Below are 21,983 nucleotides of genomic sequence, written 5' to 3' on the forward strand. Positions count from 1 at the left end.
AGCTTGCCCTCCAGCAGCCTCAGCACAGCCTGCACTCCCCCAGCCCCAGCACAGCTGGCCCTGTCTAGTTCAAGCCTCTTCCCCAGTACCAGCACAGCCTTTCCTCCCCAGGATGAGCCCCTCCCCCACAGTACCAGCACAGCCTGCCCCCCAATAGCCCGAGCCCTAGCTAACTACCAGATATTGGACTTGTTCACTGAGGGCTAGGAGCTCTTTGCACTGAGTGCACACATGCAACCTCCCACCAACTAGTAGATAATCATACATGTGGTACTCGGTGCAAAAGACCGGATAGCCCCTTTCTCACTGCTGGACTACTGCCTGCATCTTAATTTTACTCAGTTGCTAACAATTCAAAATTTCCAAGGGAGAATGGATGCTCAAACTAATCTAAAGTACTTTTAATCTATTGGTATATTATATAATTGTGTTGGTGATCCTCCAGAGACTACTATTAATCTACAGTATTTGTAACTACCTGGTTACACACTGTATTGACTGTTATTTTGAATTAAATCCTTGTTATTGAATCAGATAAATAAATCTGCTGAAGTGATGTTTTGGCACATGCCTTCCAATCCTCTGCTACTGGAAAGGAAGAGGGATATAGAATCTGGGCTGCGATAGTTGAAGCCTACAGTCTGCTGCTGCTGGGAGAAGCATGCACATGCAACTTCTTATCCTCTGCTGCTAGGTAGAATGCAGGGGCTGTGAAAGAAACCTAGATAACTCGCATTTTCCTCGACTCCTCTGCTGGAGCTGCTGGGAAAATATGCAAATAAGCCTCCCAGTTCTCTTCTGCTGGAAACAATGTGGGAGGTGTAAAAGCTGTAACCTAGATGGCTCATTCATGCCCTCTGGAATTCTCTGCTAGGATTACTAGGAAAATTAAGCAAATGATCCATCCAGATTATGGTTGCTGGAAACTATGGGGGGCATAAAAGCTGTCACCTAGATGATTTACAGCATCCTCTGCCAGCACTAGTAGGTAAAGTATACTTACAAACCTTCCATTTCTCTGATGCTAGATACAGTGTGAGGACTATGAAAGCTGTTACCTAGATAGCTCACACCAACCTCTACAGGGAAAGCATACAAATGAGCTTTGTAGTTCTCTGCCACTGGAAACAATGTAAGGGATATGAACGCTATCACCTAGACAGCTCACAATGTCCTCTGGCATTTTCTGCTGGGAAAAGTATGAAAATGAGCCTTCCAGTTCACTACTGCTGAAAACAGTATGTAAGATGTGAAAGCTGTCACCTAGATGGCTCATGGTGTACTTTGGAGTCCTCTGTTGGAGCTGCTGAGAAAAGTATGCAAGTGAACCTATCAGTCCTCTGCTACTGACAGACACCGCTCCTTCCTTAGTACATTCTGTATATAGATTGTTGTAATCTGCCTAGAATTGTAGGTAGCACAGACTATACATTTAAATAAATACATAAATGAATAAATAAATAAATGCTATTCCTCTAGGTCAGTCCCTATCTTGAACGCAATTGTTAACTAACATATTTGACAGCCATTTTCAAACAGCAACTCACAATTTGCTCACCAATCATGACATGCTCACAGACCACGCACACGTTTACCCCAACAAAGTGATCCCTGAAATAGGGGGATCCATGCTCTACTGCCATTTGTTTATCCTGCTGTTTCTAGTATGAAAGAAAATACATTTTAACAACTGCAAGATGAATTTCCTCAATCTAAAGCTGACGTCTCAAGTTTGGAATTATTGATGAAAAGAGCATAGTGTCGACGAGAAGCTCCTCATCCCAGCCGATGGTTTACGTGTTCTCTGTGTACCATAAAAAATGATAAATAAAGTGACACCTCAGGAAATGAGGGATCTCACAGAGCATGCACCGTACCATGGCTGTAAGTCATTGAATGAAGCTTTTTTATCAACAGCTGTCCACGTCCCACCTAGAGCACTACATAACTCTGCGTCTGGCACAGTGATGTCCCAGAAATAAAACGTGGCATAACAATATGGTCCCACTAGTTAAAACAGATGGAAACCTAATTTATAAATTCATGCATATCTTTAAATCCTGCTGAATAAATCCACACTTGTGAGGCTTTTAGGAGAAAGGGGTGATTTTTTAAAAAATGTTTCACAGGTAAACTCATACTTGCCTGCATAAAAAAAAAAAAGGCCCTTTGAAAATTGTGCCCCTTTTCCCCCCTCAGTGCATGGTTTCACAGCCAGCTTCCCTTTACCCACATGGAAAAAGTGACAAAGATAGGTTAGGGGGAATGAAAATACGCGCAGAGGTTTCATTTTCAGGCCTTTGCGTGGTGTGTACTATTATTTTGCACCTGCTCACATGCGGGCAAGCACAAAGCAAGCACACAGGTGTAAAAGTCCCTGTCTTGTGCGTGCCCTTTACAAACTGTCAAAGGGAAACTCCTTGGGGAATTTACATTTGAAAACTCGCTCGCAGGTCCATGGTACAAAGTGCATGCATATACGACTACTGCACTTCCCCATGCACAGTGCATCAGTTAATCTCCTGATAACTGGAATGCTATGAAGCATTCTTGACTAGTATAGATCTATACATTTGCTTTTGAATCCGCTGCAATAAAAGTTTGAATTTTATTGCATTGATTTCACTTTTGCATTGGAAAGCAGGTTAGATTTTGATACAGTATAATTGTTATTACTATTTTATTTTATTTTTTTTTTACTTTTTACATAGTGCTATAGATTTAAAATGAAATTTGCATCAGCATTTATAAGGCGGTGTCCATCCATTTAGAGCATGGAGCTTAAAGCAATGTAATATATATAGCAGAGCTTCTAAAGAATAAGAAGTGGATATGTGGTGGAGGAGGGGGAACTAAATTGAAGTGCCACAAAAGGTGGAATAAAAATAAAAAAAATTATGATTATTACTATAAACAGGGACTGAGCTGATGGCTCAGTAGTTGTGACGCGCACTGCCACACCAAGCCCTGGATTGAATTCTTTAGGCCAGGCTTCTACTTTGAGGTTGATAACGCAGCAAAGGGAGCGTATACAGCCTCTGGGGGGGAGGAAGTCCTTGTCACCGCTCAATAGTGACACCTACTGGCCATACTCGGGGCCCACATTTCTGCATTCCAGAGGGAGCTACGGTCTGTGGCCCCTGGCCAAGGACTGTTGCTGTAATAGGTGGGTTAAATAGTCTGGGATGGGATATAAAATGGGACAGGGGAATCCTGAGAAGTAGCAAATGAAGGTTCATAGCACCGTAACCCAAATAGAGGCTGGCTCTCATTGAGCTGGAAGCTGATAGGAGCAAGAAGAAACTAGAGGACCATTCGGTTTCCGGGCGCCCGGACGGTGGGCCCTCTCTACACGCAGGCGGCCATGTGCTCGAGAGAGATCAAAGCTCTTTTTCCAGCCACGATTCCAGCAAGGCAGGGAGTGTACGATCATCCAGGTTTTTCGGTAGGCCGACGAAATGCAGGTTAGACCTTCTGGATCTATTTTCCAGGTCCTCAATTTTGGCTGCGTTTTTCTCCACCGCTTCCCGCAGTGCTGTAATGTCAAGCTGCGCTGTCTGGAGGCCATCTTGCGCCTCAGACAAGCGATCTTCAAGTTCGGCGAAACAGGCCTCAAATTTATTTAAGTTGGCCGAAATTTCGGCAACAGCAGTGGAGATATTTTTTAAATCAGGCCCCAATGCCTCTAAGACTGCAGTTTTTATCTCTGTAAGAGCCGGTACAGCAAGCGGTTTGCCCGGGCCGGCGGCGGCCATAACAGGGGGCTGGAGGGGCCGGCGAAACGTCTTTCTCTTTTTCCTTGGCCGGTTTCGCAGGGCGAGCAGCATGCCGGGCAAACAATGAGCGCAGGGGTGAGAGCTACAGCTCAGAATATTACAAGTCCGACTTATCTGATTTTAGCGATGCAGATGGGGTTCAATGTTGAAGGCCAGATGCCGAGAGAGAAGGGATTACATCCTCCTCCCTCAGTGCATCACGTGATCACCAAAATTTCTTTTAAAAAAGATATCGCAAATAATAAAAGCGCAATAACCCTCCTTTCAGGAAACACAATAAAACATTACCCGTGAGCAGCTCTGGAAACAGAACCTGCTGTGATGTTTAGAGGAGAAGGCAAAGCTGTACAGAATCAAAAGTTCAATGAAAACAGTTTTCACAACAAGAAAGCAAGAGAATGAAGTCCCCCTGCCTTATAATAACAGTAAGACTGGAAGTGTACTGACCTGAGTGCACACAGTGGACATGTGCAGTGAGCAGCAGAGAAGAAGGGAGGAAAAGACTACAGGGGATGCCCTGGTGCAGCAACTGTGATATAATAAATCCTTATTTGGTTCATGATGGTAACTTCAGACCCTCAATAAAGATGTGTATGATTACATATATATTTTTTTTTTAAATTTATTATAAGCATTTATATTCCAAAAGGTAGGTCTAAGAAATGGATGCATACAGATATGAGGTATATTGCAAGTAAACAGATAAACGGGGTACATTAGGCAGGAGTAAGGAAGTAGGTGCATTGGGTATAAATTGCATATATTTAGTAAAGAAGTGAATGTTGCAGTGCCTGATCCTGTACCTACTCAGGACACACTGCACTCTCACGCCAGGTTCTTATTTATATTCTGTATATTGTGCATTTCATAATAACCGTTGCACACGGTTTATGGACTGCATTCATCATTTTGCAGAAGAAACATAATCTGGTTTTTACATTTTTTTTTTTCTCAGTGATACAAACATAATTTTAAAGTGATAATGTATCCAGAATGATCACATCAAAGTCCCAACAGTGAAGACCCAGGGGCTTCTCTATTATTTAAAATCCCCGAGCCAAGTAAATGGCAGTATATTTGGGAATGCAGAGCCGGTGACATTTTATTTTTATGCTGCAGCGACATATTATTCAGTTCAACCTCAGGAATACTTGGCTTTGTCCTGTAGAGAGGTTTTTATGTACATAATGCTTTGTACACCCCTGAAAGTTCATAAAATAGAGGGCAAAGTCCTAATTTACTTTTAACAGTCTAAAAGTTAGTCTATGCTTTTAAAGCAACAATAAGCATGCATATTTAGGACACTGCTGTACATTAACGGAATGAGCAATAGTTATTAAAAATGAAGGCTCCTTTGTGGTATGACTCAACTAATGTTGCAAGGATTTAAACAATGAATGCAACAATTATGTTATTAACAGCATGGGTTTGGAATCCTTCCCCACTCGGCAGAGCACTAGCAATATGGAAGGCAGGAACACAAGGAATTTACCTTGGTGTGCTGGACCCATCAGGCGAGATTGTTTCAGGGTGCAGGCTGTAGACTTTACGGATATTGGATAGTTCACTGGCAACAACATGCTGGGTGTAATCATCCTGCCAAGTAAAACCTGGTTAACATGGGCATAAAAATAAGAAATTGTTAGCAACTGCAATCTACAATTGTTCCGTACTATTCCTCTTACTTACAGTGCCTGTCAGTGGAAGCTGTATTTACTGCAGTGCTTTCTTTTCTTATTTGATTAGAGCACTTGACTAACTGCAGGTTCTCCTCCCCCGCCGGCTGCTTCATTATTTGGACCTCTCTACATACACAAACACTGATCCTTGCAAAGTGTTCTCTCCTGGGGAGGCAGTAGGTGTTGTGAGGGGGTTCAAGAACAGATTATACTTTGTGTAATTTCAGTGCTGCCAAATGCCAAGGTAAATCTGAACCTTGCAATAAAGAGTCACTTTGGCCGGTCACGTAAGTCACTTTTAACTCCACTTGTGGCATTCTTCTGGCCAGGTGCCTTTTCGAGAGTGCTCGCTACGAACGTATGCATCATGCGCAAGACATTTTACTTTTCTCAAGCCAGGAATGTTACACTACACTTCTGCCGCTGGCCTTCAGACTGAGTGAAGACTAATTAACCCGTTGTAGTTCACTTATGCTCTTATGCTGGACTTGAACCCTCGTGCGGTGAGTGCCTTATCAAATAGGTCAAAAATAAAAGTCAGGGTGAGTAATAAATATTTACAATCCCATTCATGCAGATTAGTGCAGGCTTGAGAAAGGAAAACTGTTTTTATTGCTTAGGAAACATTTTTTCCTACTAATACAGGAGTGGCCAACGCCGGTCCTCAAGAGCCAAGAACAGGCCAGGTTTCAGGATATCTACAATGAATATGCATGCGATAGGTTTGAAAAGAATGGAGGCAGTGCATTCAAATCTTATCTCATGGGATTTTTTTGTAACTGGCCTTACAGATGTAGAAAAGATATGTTGGAATTATAAAAGGGTGTTCTTATTGTCAAGATTTAGAATTAGCTATTTTGGAAAGCGGTGGAAACTCCTACCATTAGAGGATTAATAAGAAAAAGTTAAACAGGGCTTTGTCTGTAATGACATGGGTTCAGTTGATCCTGACTGGTGGTGAAGACGACAGGTATGATTTAGGAGGCTGATATTCAAAGAGTTTAGGCTCCTAGAGGTCACACCTAAACATTTAAATGGTTAACTTGTGAGTTAGATGAATAATTTGGAGTTAGATGGATAACTTGTGAGTTATCTAAATGGCTTTGGATATTGAGCTCCTAATTTTTAGAGTTAGGCTCCTAAATTGACCCTTTTGAAAATTCACTAGGATTGACTTCCTAAATTTATGTGCCCAGTTTCACTAGACATAAATATATTGGACAGTGTTAAAGTGGGGGGGAAAAGTTAGGTGCTTAGTAGTTAGCACTGATTTTCAGCACTAAGGGCTGGATTTTCAAAAGATTATGCGCGTAAATCCAGAGGATTTATGTGCGTAATTGGCCTTACATGCGCCGGGCCTATTTTAAAAAGGCCAGGCAACGCGTGTAAAGCCCCAAAATGCGTGTAAGTCCAGGGTCTTGAAAAAAGGGGTAGGGAGGGGGTGGGGCATGTGTGGGGCAGTCCAGAGGTGGGGCAGGGGTGGGGTCAGGCTCCCGGCACAGTAGCCATATTTGCCGCTGTGCAGGGGATCGCTTGCCAGCAGATGGCTGGCGTGCGCAACCTACTTCAGCCCCAGGGCTGAAGTAGGTTGTCAAATAAAAAAAAGCTAAGGAAAAGGAAGGGGGGGGGGGGGGGGGGGGGGGAAGGGCAAGGGGGGTAGGGGAAGGGAAGGGAAAGTGGGATGGGGGGTAGGGGGTAGGGGGGTAGGGAAGTTCCCACAGAGGCCGCTCCGATTTCGGAGCGGCCTCTCACTTTAACACTGTCTAATATATTTATATCTGGTGAAACTCTGATTTCAGAGCGGCCTGGGAGGGAACGGGGGAAGGCAGCTAGGCTCGGCACGCACAAGGTGTACAATTGTGCACCCCTTGCAAGCGCCGACCCTCAATTTTATAACATGTGCACGTCTGCGATAAAATTGAGCATTATATGTGCAGGCGCCGGGTAGCGCGCACACATGTACGCCATGTGCGCTTCTTTTAAAATCTATCCTTAAACACCTAATTTATGGTCCTAAATCTAAGCAAATGGAGGCCGATATTTATAGAACATAATGAGAGAATAAAACCAATCATGATTATAAACATTTTTAATATTATTCAAAAACATATACCAAGTAGATACATATGGGACTAGTGATGTGGACCACTAGTTGATATGAATAGATATAGGAAGAGGATGCACAAAGAACATCATGATTTATTTATTTAAAAACTTTTCTATACCGTCGTTAAGTTAAGTACCATCACAACGGTTTACAGTAAGGCACATAAATTAATGTTGAATAAGTGTATAGAACCATATAATCTAAACAGATGCCATAAATGTTCAGTAGAACACAAGAAGTTGGATCGATATAAAAATGGACTTTATTGAATCTTGCTCGACTCTGGCCGAGTTTCGCTCAACGAGCTGCCTCAGGGGCTTAAAAGCCACTTGAGTTGGCTTAGATAAACTCAGAACTCTCATGCAATATAGTCAGAGAGATATTTCTCAGCAGCAGATGACTCTTGAGTGCACCGTTGCACTAACCTTTGCTGAGCGGCGAGTGGAAATGCAATATTATCGCTTTTAAAGCAGTTTGCTTTTAAGAGTGTCCCGGTTTGGAAACTGACTCAAGAGTCATCTGCTGCTGAGAAATATCTCTCTGACTATATTGCATGAGAATTCTGAGTTTATCTAAGCCAACTCAAGTGGCTTTTAAGCCCCTGAGGCAGCTCGTTGAGCGAAACTCGGCCAGAGTCGGGCAAGATTCAATAAAGTCCATTTTTATATCGATCCAACTTCTTGTGTTCTGTTGCTATCAGCCATCTTGGATCGACTACCAGTTTGTTTTCTTGGACCATAAATGTTCAGTTACATAGTTTTATGATAAATACTATTTGGTGAATGTGAAATATGAGATAGATATGATTATTGGTTGAGAAATGATCTATTGTATTACAATTTTTCTATATGTTTTTAATTAACATGAAATGCATGTGTAAATATGTGAGTGTATAATATGTGTAAATATGTGAGTGTATAACTTAATGTATCTTTTTATATGGTATAACATTAGGTCATGTCTTTTTTACCCAGGGATTCATGTATTAGATGAATTAATATTTAGAAGTAGGTTATATATTTTTGAAAAATATTAAAAATGTTTGTAATCATGATTGATTTGTTTTATTCTTTCATTACATAATATAATAATTATTCTTTTAGGAGATTTATTTATTTCCTTCCCTTTGTTTTATAACTTGTAAGACGATATTTATAAACAGATAAGCTTGTAAATAAAGGCAACAATTTTCAGTCCAACTTAGGGGCCTGATGAGGGAATTTTAAAAATATTTACACAATTAAAATTGCCATATATGCACATGAGTAGCATACTCATACATTATTTTATAAACATCAAAAGTATGCACGTATGTTTGGTCTCACGCACGCATTTACACATGCAAAAAAGTGGTAGACTAGGGGCATTATAGGGCGTGGTCAAGAGGTAGGCATGCAAATTGCTATCTTAAAAGCTACTTCTGTGAACACATTTTGCAACTTGTTTGTGTAATTTGTGCAATTAATATCAGACTCATCTATTGTCCACTATTGGTTGGGTGGGAGGTCTGGGTGAACTGAGGGTCTCAATAACCTGGAGGACAGGATGAACTGGTAGATATTTCAGCAAACTGGTGATTTCAATTATGCGCACACGTTTTAAAATATACTGACTTCTGCATGTAAAACAGATTTTTATGTGAGCAAATCAAAATATTTTTTTGTGTATGCTTTTAAAATAGGTAAGAAAAGTACATACTTTCAATGCATTGCAGATATTCAAATGTAAGGAAACATATGTGCATATATTAGAGGTACAAATGCACATATTTTATCATTTGCGCATACCTGATACATGCAGGTTATAAATTAGTGTAGCAGATTTCGGCATGGCCATATACACATGTATATGGGACCACTCAGAGTTGTTTGAAAGTTACCCACCCTGCTTCAACTGAAAATTCACCTAAATTTAAGGACCTAAAACTTAGCATTCAGATTTGCTACTCATGTTCCTGGATTTAGGTGCCTATTTAAGGGCGCTATTTACTAAGGCCTAGATTCATCATTTTGCTATAAATTTTGCATGAATAGCGCCTGCAATAAAAAAGGGGTGGGGGCAGCATAAGTTTCAAGATACTGCAAGATGCACTAGTTTACTGCACAGGTATTTATCTTTTCCCATCACAAGCTAAGAAGTGCAGAGACAAGCGTCTCAATGCTTTGGGTTGGAGAGAGAGAGATTCTTTATAAAGGTCTCCTATAAGTAAACTCTTTATACCACTGTAGGAGGTCAACTAGTAACTTGAGGTAAGGTTTTGGTGGTGGTCTAAGGTTTGGGGGGGACAGTTTGACATGCACAATCAGAGGTACAAACAGCACAGTGTACATCAGTGAAGATTTGATGTGAGTTGGAGTAAGAAAAGGTTCACAAATATGAGATTTGTACAATGTACTCTTGACCTAGTTTGATGCACTCTCTACCTAGCTGCTATCAAGCTAGGTCAAGAGTACATTGTACAAATCTCATCTTTGAGTACCTTTCCTTACTCCAAATCACATCAAATCTTCACTGATGTACACTGTGCTGTTTGTGCCTCTGACTGTGCATGTAAAACTGCCCACCAAACCCTAGACCTCCACAAAAACCTCACCCCGAGTTACTAGTTGACCTCCTACAGTGTTATAAAAAGTTGATTAATAATAGGTGCCTCCTTAGAGGTTGTCTCCCTCTCCCTCTCCCTCTCCCTCTCCCTCTCCCTCTCCCTCTCCCTCTCCCCCTCTCCCCCTCTCCCTCTCCCTCTCCCTCTCCCTCTCCCTCTCCCTCTCTCTCTCTCTCTCCCCCCTCTCCCCTCTCCCCTCTCCCCTCTCTCCCCCCTCCAAAAGTGGGAAAATTTAGCATGCATTGTGGTATCTCAAAAATGACCCCAACCATGCCAGTTCAAGACTATGATACTGGTTTTTAAATGTGTTTACTGCAGTTCATTAGGCTACCTTGCATAGTTGTTATCAGTGGTACTGCCAGTTTTGAAAAAACATCCCCTGATTCAGCTGTGTGCAGCAGCTAAGTTTGCAACATCACAGCACTTAGCTTAGCTGAAGAAATTGGCGGGCTGGACGTTAATCAAGATAAAAGACAGGAACAAAAACCAAGAGTGTCTAGCAGAGAACCAATTAGAGTGGCCCCTGCTGCATGCATATCAAGCATCTTTTAACAATAGCATGACATTGATTGTTGACAGTTTTGCTGGAAAGCAGTTTGATGCTTACTAGCTAAAATAAGAAAGAGATTCTGTGTCCAAAGTGTACTAATTGCCTGGGGTTATTCATTATCCCCTGTGGTGGGGGGAGCACATATTACTCTGCTAGATGAGTGAGGAGCCTAGGATTGCATCTGGACACCTTAGGACTGAACCCCATGGTTTGTAAATGTCTCTCCCCACTGAACAATTACACTTTAGCCGTATACGTCATTATATGGCCCAAGCGTAACCAGATACGAAAGGAGTAGAGTAAGGGCGGTCCCAGGCATGGTTTAAATTTTACCTGGCTAGCGCTGAATATCTCTTCTAGCTGGGTAAAGATCTCTGGCTTAAATACGGAAGAAAAGGAAACACTGCCTCAACCTCCCCCCACCGCACACACAAAATGACACGAGCGGCTGAGCAACCGTTACAGCACCCCCTGACCCCCACCCCCCCCCCACCCCCAAATAATTGCATTAATGGCAGAGGTGCCCTCTTTCTTTTTGACCTTTCCAAAATAAAGTGCAGCAGCAGTGAAGGTGCCCTGCTCCTTCGTGACCCCTCCCTCCCCCCCCCCCCCGCCCCCAACACACACACACAATATAAACTGCAGTAGAGGAAGAGGTGCCTTTCCCTTCCTACCTCCCAAAATACATTCAAGTAACAGCAGAGATGCTCTGTCCCTTCCAGTCCCCTGAAATAAATTGCAATAGGTGTGCCCCCCTCAATCCACCAGCACCTTTAGCCTCCAATAGGGCCAGGGTAAACCAGCATGGAAAGGAGAGGCTGTGTAAATGGTCCGTTCCACCTAATGCTATTTTCCCTCATGGAGCAGAAAAGATTCAGGAGGCTATGGGAGTTTTGCAAGCTGCCCTGTGGAGATTTACTTCTGTGCATAATTTTTACACTGCTCTTCATTTCACTGATTCAAACTTGCAGTCGCATGTTCCCCTCATATGGGGACTTTATGTGTTGGAAATGCAAAAGTAATCAGGTCAGCGAAGTCCGCTTTTTACCATGAATAAATTCCCTTGTTGGTGGAGGTATGTGCTTGTCCGCAAGGAGTGAAGCAGGCCTGCATGCATTGTACAGGCACAAAGTACCTGAAATCTGTCTTGCGTGACATGGCCTGTACAGTCTGACCCAGCAAGGATAGTCTGTGTTTAAGGGAATCAATGTGCAGAGTTCCATAATTTTCCCGCAGAAGATAAAAAGCAAGTTAAGTCCAGGGCCCGAACATCCTAAAGTCTTACAGCTGATCTAAATTATTGCAAAAAAAAAAAAAAAGCATCCTTGTCTGGCAAACTAAGAAAAGGAATGAGAAAAAAATATCTGCGCATTCTGCTTCAGCCCTTTCAAATGCAAATTCTGCCCTTCCAAATTTAGAGGTGGCAGGATTCAAACTGTGTTGAAATCTCTAAACCTAAGACTGCTCTCAGAATGTATTGATCTATGGTTATATAAAGAGTGAGTCATTGCAGGTATGTAGTAATTGCAGTACATTCTGAAAGATGAGAAGAAACGTAAGTCGCTAAATGTCTGCAGTTTTGTTCTGAACCTTTTCTAACATAAAATAAGGTTGAAACAGTATGGATGGATTAGCTCTGTAACCAGTAGGCAGTAATATATATATTATATATAATTTATTTATTAAAATGGTAATGTGTCTGAATAATTATGGAATTGGTAATGCTCTACAAGTTTTACCTTAAAAATGTAACAAATATGTCTTTTTAGCTCTGGCTTGATTAGAAGTAGCTGGTCCATTACTGATAGACTGCTGCCAGGTTCACCAGCACTCCCTCCCTCAGTATAACCTGACAATAAAGTAATGATAACATACTGTATGTGTATAATAAATATATATAGAGAGAGCAACAGAATGATAGTAAAAGCATGTTACTTGGGTAAAGAAGGCCTTCTGTACCATGCCACACAACACATCTGAAGCATGCATGTGTATCTCTGTGAGCATGCATGCTTTCATGTGGCGTTCTCAAGTACTGACAAAACTAAACAATTGTGACACCCCACAGCTTTATTACAAAAGCTGGAGTGCATTATTCCACTTGTTAAAGGGTCGATTTACCCATGTAAGTGGGCTTCTGGAAATTGCTACAATATGTGCCATTGAATCATCCATAGGATTTATCCGCATAAATGCACTTTAAATGGGTAAATGGCTTATGAAAATTGCTCCAGTAGATGTTACATTTACATGTGTAACTCCTTTGAAAAATTACCCCCTATGTGTTTTAAGTATCATTTTAAATATTATACTATGCATTATGTGTTGCAAAAAATATAGGAACCAATATTCAAAACCCTGTAAAATGGCTAATGTTTTCAGCTAAACTTATCCGGATAATTTATCCTGGATATTCAGTGAGATAAAAGTTCTGCTGAATATCCCTGAATAAAGTTATCCAGCTGACTGGCTATCTTTGACTATTGCTGGTTAGGTTTACAGTTTTCCATCTAAAGATAGTGTTCAATGCTGCTCCTCCAAGGGGAGGAGCTAGCACTTTATAATACTGTGAGGGCGGAGCCAATAGTTTGTAGTGGTTGACTCCCACAGAGTGGCAGCAATGTAAGGAATGGCCACTTAGGAATTGGTGAATCCCTGGGCCGATGGTAGATGACTGCGCCCCCAGGAGGAGATCCTGAGAGGAACTACCAGCTAGGCTAGAATATGAGATAAACCCAATAGTTCTTTATTAGACTGGAAGCTGGACCACCAGGGGTAGCAGTAGTGAGTCTCTGTGTCCAGCAAGGCTGAGGTCTTTCTGATACTGGAATATAATCTCTGGGTCACTGAGCTGTAGAGAGAGACTAGAAGTAGTGAGTAGACAGGGTATACGGGATACAAGATGGTACACTCACAACAGTAGATATCTGCAATGGTCTCTATGCCACAGAGAGTCTTCAGTACATTCAGGAACAGGAGCCGTAGGCGAGGACTGGTTCCCACAAACAGTCTGAAATAAGAACTCACAATAGCTGTATAAGATTCTAGGAACATGGGCCCTCATGGAGCGAGTACCGGTTCCTATCTGTAATCTTGCCAATGTAACTCTTGATCTCTGTACCTGCGACAACGTCTTGGATGGAAGGGAGTCTTCAGAGCAATAGGAATGTAGGCCCTCGTGGAGCGAGTACCGATTCCTATGTACTAGAACTCACTGTGTTCACGTCCGTGTTCGCTTCCAGAAAATGAGGAGTCTTCCGAGTGTTCTGGCCAACTGAAATCAAGAAGAGAGAGCGGAGCCCCCGTGAAGCGGGTACTCCTGGTAAGTTTGAAAAGGCCGAGCAGTGGGGACGGGTTCCCTGTCTGACTCGGATCGTTATTGCAAGTATCGTTGACTGCCGAAGCAAGTTCCATTGGAGTTCCTTACTAACTCATTAGAGGTTAGCAAACAAAGACCTTTTAAAATACAAATGGATGACGTCACTACAGGGGAATGCCCCCGAGGTTTGCGCCCTTGCTGGTACAAAGTCTGTAGCGCGCGTGCGCTTATGTCATCGGGAACATGGCGGATCCGTAGCATCAAGCCAGCCCGGGGATGCCAGAGAAGTGCGGCAGGGAGCTGCCACAGCCGCAAGCCACCGAGTCGCCGAGTCGCCACCGAGGCAGAGAGGGTGGAGCGAGGGGCGAGAAGAGGCACAAATGCAACAGATAGCCAGACAAATTTAGGAATAACCAGATACGTTCAAGAGGATATAGCTTGTGTAATGAAACCACTATCTGATGGGAGGAGCAATCAGATAGGAGTTAGCAATCTGATGTGTTCTCCGTGAGTAGTTAGCAATCTGTAATGAACCCGCTATCTGATGAGAGGAGCAATCAGATAGGAGTTAGAAATCTGTAGTATTTAGAGCTGTGGGTGGATCCTTGGACCAGTGGCAGATGACCATGCCCCTGGGGAAGACCCCGAGAGGGACCACCAGTCAGGCTCAGAGTATGGAGACAGACACACACTAGTTCTTTTATTAGACAGTATACTGAACCACCAGAGGTGGCAGTAGTGAGCTGGAAGCGCCCAGCTGGGCTGTGGTCCCTCAGATACTGGAACAGTGATCCCTGGAGGCTGAGCTGTAGAGAAACTGAAATATAGTGAGTAGGCAGGGTAAGCAGAGTTCATGTACCGAACCTGATGGTAACACTCACACAATATCTCCTAGAAGCCCAGGAGCTGGAATGTACAGGCCCCCGAGAAGCGAGCACCCGGTTCCAAGGAAAGCTCCGAGAAAGCGACGGTAACCCACAGATGCAGTAGGCAGTGCTGACCTCCAGGCAGAAGTGAATTCAAAGAAATCCAGGAACAAGGGCCCTCAAGGAACGAGCACCGGCTCCAGACTGCAATCTACAAAGCAAGGGAGAGAGCGAGGCCCCCGAGGAGCGGGCACCCCCAGTCAGTCCGAGGAGGCAGAGCAGCCCAGGCAGCAAAACCCCTTTATAACTCGATGTGGCAGCAAATTCTAAGACCTTAAATATCCGTCGTGGGTGACGTCATCTCCGGGGAACGCCCGTGAGGCTCGTTCCATCGCTGGCACTCCAGTCGGGGCCGCGCCGCACGTGCGCCCCCAGGCCTACAGGAAACATAGCAGTTCGCAGCATGGAGCCAGTCCGGGGACGCCGGAGGACCCCGGCAGGGGAACGCCGTGGCAGCCAATCCTCCCGCGGGCTAAGAGGGAGGCACCAAAGAGGCAAGAAGGGCGGAGAGAGGGCATTGGGAACCGACGGACACAACAGCTTGTTTAGTGCCAACACATTAAAAAACAAAACAAAACAAGCCCTGCCCGGCAGCAAACAGCTCCTTCACCCCAGTGAATTTAAAAATCATCCCAGTGAGCCTGGGGCCACTTCCCATCCCCCAAGTTCCCCGTAATTTATAAAAAATATGTTAGGCTGAAAGGCCCAAGAAAGCAGGCCAGCCCACAGTCCTCTTCCGATCCCACTAGCTCCCCAGCAACCTCCCAATCCCAGCTTTACAATAACTCCAATCTGATCCCATCTTTAAAATTATTTGAGTAGCGGCAATTCCCTAGCCCCTACCAATCCCACCTTTAAAATCTTTTCATCTTTTGTACTGCCTTGTTCCCCAAATGATTCCACTGGCGGAGGCCCCCAGCCCACTCCTGATCCCACCTTTAAAATGAATTGAGCGGTGGCAGCCGCACTCCCCACCCCCACAATAAAATGCAAGCAGGTAAAATGGCTCCTCTCCAGGTACCCCTAATCCCCACCCCCAGCCAGGACCCCCAGAAGTGGCTGAAATGCAGATCGAGAGGAGGGCAATCTCCTACTTCCTCCTGCTCTCTTAATACAGATGTGCCCGAAGCTCTGACAGCTTTGGCCACTTATGTATTCATTTATTCACTTCATTGTTTAGTGATTGGCCTTTCATTGACACCTAAACAACCAATCCCCATTGAGAACTCAGTTATAAATGAAGATTAGCTCTTCAGTTATCAGTGAAGGGCCAATCACTAAACAATGAAGTGAATAAATGAATGCATTTAATTAACGAATGAATGCCCTTCTGTGTTAAGCGAGCAAGAGGAGGCTGCAAATTGTACTCATCCCATTCTGCATTTCGGACACCTTTGGGGATGTGAATTTGGGAGGTGTAGATATGGAGAAGATCCACTCTTCCTGCTTTCATTTTATTTTTGGGAAGGGGAGTGAGGGCTGCCGATGCTCAAATCATTTGAAAGATGGGACCGGGAGAAGGAGTGGAGGCTGTCGTTTCTTAAATCATTTTAAAGATAAGATTGGGAGGGGGCTGGTGGTCTGTTGCCATTGAAATCATTTGGTGAAGAAGGCGATAAAAAATGAAAATATTTTAAAGGTGGAATCAGGAGCAGGTGAGGGCTGCCACTACTAAAATCTTTTTTTTTTTTTTTTTTGCAAAATTTTATTTAACCACATCTGTTTACATAGATAAAAACAATAATGTAATAGTTACATTATACAAAAATATATTTCAGCAAAAAAAAAAAAAAAGAGAAATGCAAAGCATAAGAAAAAAAAACCAGAGTATTAAAAGATTACAGCTCATTTCGCCTCCAAGACCAATAGCACTGCCATATCCTCTCATATATATCTAGTTTCTTTTTTCAATCCAGTAGAGATTTGCTCCAAAACTGCAATTTCCGCAACTTGTTGATGCTAGAAATCCATCAGGGGGTTCGTCTTCCAAAAGCGAGTGAATCTTGCAGTGTGAATTAGGCGTGAAAAGAATTTCCTCTAAGGAAAAGGAAGATTTAAAGGGTCCTAGGTCTCCCAACAGAAAGAAATCAGGAGTTAAAGAAAACTCATCCGCATTCTACTAATGACTAAATTATCTGCACATATCGACATTGCTACCACATATGGAAAAATGTGCCTTTCTCTTCGCAACCCTTCCAACATAAAGAACTAGAAGCACTAAACTTAGAGTGCCAGACTGGATAATGAAAAGTGCGATGGAGGACGCAAAACATTGAGGGGTAGATTTTCAGACCGCGCGAATAGGCGTACTTTTGCTGGCGCATCAGGCGCAAGCAAAAGTACGCGTGATTTTAGTAGATACACGCGTAGCCGCGCGTATCCGCTAAAATCCTGGATCGGCGCGCGCAAGGCTATCAATTCCGTATAGCTGGCGCGCGCCGAGCCGCGCAGCCTACCCCCGTTCCCTCCGAGGCCGCTCCGAAATCGGAGCGGCCTCGGAGGGAACTTTCTTTTGCCCTCCCCTCACCTTCCCCTCCCTTCCCCTACCTAACCTACCCGCCCGGCCCTGTCTAAACCCCCCCCTTAATTTTGTTGGGGGATTTACGCCTCCCGGAGGGAGACGTAAATCCCCGCGCGCCAGCGGGCCGCTAGCGCGCCGGGACGCGACCTGTGGGCGGGTCTGGAGGGCGCAGCCACGCCCCCGGACCGCCCCGGGCCATAGCCACGCCCCCGGGCCCGCCCCCGGAACGCTCCCGACACGCCCCAAAAACGCCACGCGGTTCGGGCCCGCCCCCGGCCCCTGACATGCCCCCCTCAGAAAACCCTGGGACTTACGCGAGTCCCGGGGCTCTGCGCGCGCCGGTAGGCCTATGTAAAATAGGCTCACCGGCGCGCAGGGCCCTGCTCGCCTAAATCCACCCGGATTTGGGCGGATTTAGGCGAGCAGGGCTCTTAAAATCGGCCCCTAAGGGAGTAATTTTCAAAAGGATTTACATGTATAAATGTAACTACTACATGTATAAATGTAACTACTATTCTAGCAAATTTCAAAAGCCATTTACCAGCACTTACGCGGGTAAATCCTATGGACAATTCAATAACACATATTGCAGCAATTTTCAAAATCCCACTTATACGGGTAAAGTGCATTTACCACACAAAGCTTATTTGTAAGCATGTAAATGCTTATGAAAATCAGGCCCTAACTCTTTCTAGCAAGTACACTTGAAGACTTGAAGATTGGGCATCCAAATGGCAGATGAAATTTAATGTGGACAAGTGTAAGGTGATGCATATAGGGAAAAATAACCGTTGCTGTAGTTACACGATGTTAGGTTCCACATTAGGAGCTACCACCCAGGAAAAAGATCTAGGCATCATAGTGGATAATACTTTAAAATCGTCGGCTCAGTGTGCTGCAGCAGTCAAAAAAGCAAATAGAATGTTAGGAATTATTAGGAAGGGAATGATTAATAGAATGGAAAATGTCATAATGCCTCTATATCGCTCCATGGTGAGACCACACCTTGAATACTGTGTACAATTCTGGTCGCCGCATCTCAAAAAAGATATAGTTGCGATGGAGAAAGTACAGAGAAGGGCAACCAAAATGATAAAGGGGATGGAACAGCTTCCCTATGAGGAAAGGCTGAAGAGATTAGAGCTGTTCAGCTTGGAGAAGAGACGGCTGAGGGGGGATATGATAGAGGTCTTTAAGATCATGAGAGGTCTTGAACGAGTAGATGTGACTCGGTTATTTTCACTTTCGAATAATAGAAGGACTAGGGGGCATTCCATGAAGTTAGCAAGTAGCACATTTAAGACTAATCGGAGAAAATTCTTTTTCACTCAACGCACAATAAAGCTCTGAAATTTGTTGCCAGAGGATGTGGTTAGTGCAGTTAGTGTAGCTGGGTTCAAAAAAGGTTTGGATAAGTTCTTGGAGGAGAAGTCCATTAATGGCTATTAATCAATTTTACTTAGGGAATAGCCACTGCTATTAATTGCATCAGTAGCATGGGATCTTCTTAGTGTTTGGGTAATTGCCAGGTTCTTGTCGCCTGGTTTTGGCCTCTGTTGGAAACAGGATGCTGGGCTTGATGGACCCTTGGTCTGACCCAGCATGGCAATTTCTTATGTTCTTATGTTCTTATACATAGGTTATGGGCTGCAGTCCATAATCAAATCCAATCATCCTGATCTAGGATCATTGTAAATCAGAATTCCAAACCTGAATAAGAGAAGGAGTAGTCTCGTATCCCACAAAGAAGGCCAACAAATTCCTTTAACTGTTTGAAATACATTTCTTCTTAGGTCTTTATTTGTTAACACATGTTGAAGGCAGCTCAGAGGGTTTAGATTTATTCGAACCATTCATCAATAACTTTCTCAATTGCAATAAAGATATTGAGAATACAATGGTAAAGAATTAACTGAGCAAAAGTCAGAAAAAGAACGCGTCTGTTCTTCCCATAACTGATTTTCAAAATGGAGATCCTGCGTCCACCATAAACCAGCATCTGGTGGCAAAGTAGAAAGACATAAAGAGGGATTATTCTGCAGAGGCAAGATTGACAAAAGTTGCCCTGGTTGAACTTTGAGTATTTTAGAAATCTGATGCCAAACCATTAAAGTATGCGCTTTAATAGGCCCTGCACTCCCAGGGCACCCCAAAGGGAAACCAATAATGCAGCCAAACTATAGCTTCATGCACCTGTCACCACCAAATCTAGCCACAGTACAGAAGAGCTGAGTCAGGCTTAATTTCTAACTAGTACTGCAAATACGCCAAGCAGGAGATTAAGTAATATAACTGAAATTTAATGAGTATCATACAACCATAGCCCTTAGCCTTCCATAAAAAAGAAAATTTCATCCTAGGTAATTAATTTTTCCAAATAAAACTGGAGCAGGAGCTATTTAACTCATAAAAAATATCATACTTAGGTACAGTAAGAGGCAGATGTTGAAAAAGATGAAGAAAATGTGGCAGGATAGACTTTTTAAAAATAGCAGTCCTACATGCCCAAGAAACCTGCAGACTAGATCAAGCATGCAGATCCTTTTTAACCAGATCAATCACTGGAGAATAATTAGCTTGAAACAGGTCTTCCAACAAAGGAACTCTCTTAATTCTCAGGTAAGTGAACCCTATCTTGGCAATTCGGAATCCATTCAAACTCTGAGGTATACATGCAAAAGGACCGACTGGAAACATTTCAGATCTATAAAGATTAACTTTATAGCCTGAAACAGCACTATAATCACTGATGACGGATAAAAGAAAAGGGGCTGAGGTTGAAACGCCTGTAAGGTAAAGCAAAACACATGTCATTATATAAGAAAATCTTCCCAGAACATGTGAAATCATTCATAGACTTAGTGGACCTAACTAATTGAGCCAATGGCTCTAAAACTAAGTTAGAGCAGAGGAGAAAGGAGGCCTCCCTGATGAGTGCCCTTTTGAAGAAAAATGAAAAGGATGAGACATGACCATTTGCATAAATCTGAGCACGAGCATTTCTCTACATTGCATCTACCCAGGAAATGAATCCAGCCGGGATGCCAAAATTTCCACCAGCATCACTGTTTAGGAAGCCGGTTCAGGTGTCTCAGCTAAGTCCCTCCTGAAGAAGCTGGCAGGCGAAACATGGTTGTGTCGGGGGACTACAATGTTTAAACTTGTGAAACCAATACAGTGATAATATCACCGGAATATATATACACACCACTAAAGATGGCATATTGAATTCTATTTTTGGAATCTCTCATCACTGTGCCTACCAATTTAAACATGAAAGGTTTCAACTTGAAACTATTCCTCGCCTTATTGTTGCTTGTATTTAGCAAATAGTAAAGACCAAGAAAGCCTATCAAAGGCAAGTTTCTGAATCAAGGGAAATCACCAAACTGAGAATCTGCAGCAAGTGAACTAGGTGAATATTATTGAATAAAGTTCTAGTGTTAAAAGTAGAAAAATGACCTTTAATAAAACCTGACAATCAGGTCAGGTAACAACTTCTCAAGCTGCAGCTGCAGAATTTTAGCCAAAGGTTTTATGTCTGAATTCATGAGAGATGTCTCCCAGTAGGAGCTACGTTCTATAGGGTCTGTACCTGGTCTAGGGAGCACAGAGATAACCGCATCTGACAGAAACCCACAAATATAATTAGGAGCCTGGAAAGAATTGAAAAGATCAAGCAAAAAGGGCCAAGCTGTCCTAGAAAGCTTTATAAAACTCCATCAGGTAACATCTGGACCTGCACATTTTCCAGGCAGTATTGCTGACAAAGCTTGTAAAATTCCAGCTGTGTAATAGGTCCTGCAAACCATTCAACCAGCTGATCAGTGAGACAGGGGAACAAGTCCAAGAAGGTTAAAATATGCCCCTCTGAAACGTTACTCAGTGGAGAGTACAGAGTTGAAATAGTGCTTCCTCAACTCAGCCAGATGATCACAGAACTGTCCCTTATCTCCCCTAATCATATGAATTACAGAAGCTCCCTGCTTTTTCCTAACTGTCCTAGCTAACAATCTCCTAGGTTTGGTACCATGCTCATAGCACCTCTGCTTTGCGTAATGGAGAGATTTCTCAATAGGAGCCGTCTGCAAAAGTTACACTTTGTCACGAGCCAAAGAAACTTTTCACAAAGTACATGACAAACAATCAACCTTATGCTTCCTTTCTAAATGTGACAGGGACATCAGTCCCATCACCAGTAAGACCTGGGTGAGCCCTTGTTTAGATAGAGAGAGAGAGAACAGGTTAGAGTAGAGGGAGGTTACCATTCAAATGCAGCTCCTCCCTTTGAGGGGTCTGGAATGGACGTCCCCCTGAAAGTCTATTTAGGAGCTCTCCTGAGTGAACTCGAGAGGCAGTCCCTTTAGGTTTTCAAAGAGTGCAGAGAAGTTTAGCTTTTGTTGTTTTGCAAGCCCAGTCAGTAAAAGCAGACTAGCCCAGCCTGTGGGTCCTGACCTGGGTCAGGAGGATTTAGCTTCCAGTCTACTCACTAGCTGGTTGGGA

At 43.3% G+C, this 21,983-nt stretch overlaps 1 protein-coding gene across 1 annotated transcript in view; it reads right to left on the reverse strand.

The window, feature by feature from the left end:
- The window catches only part of LOC115083222 (receptor-type tyrosine-protein phosphatase N2-like), a 1,006,533-nt gene that overhangs the window by 353,612 nt on the left and 630,938 nt on the right, over positions 1 to 21,983 (reverse strand). The window contains exon 4 of the mRNA XM_029587031.1: positions 5,269 to 5,386. Within this exon, the coding sequence (XP_029442891.1) occupies positions 5,269 to 5,386 (118 nt within the window). The remainder of the gene's footprint in view (positions 1 to 5,268; positions 5,387 to 21,983) is intronic.

This window comes from Rhinatrema bivittatum, chromosome 2, assembly GCF_901001135.1.
Source record: "Rhinatrema bivittatum chromosome 2, aRhiBiv1.1, whole genome shotgun sequence".
Classification (NCBI taxonomy): domain Eukaryota; kingdom Metazoa; phylum Chordata; class Amphibia; order Gymnophiona; family Rhinatrematidae; genus Rhinatrema; species Rhinatrema bivittatum.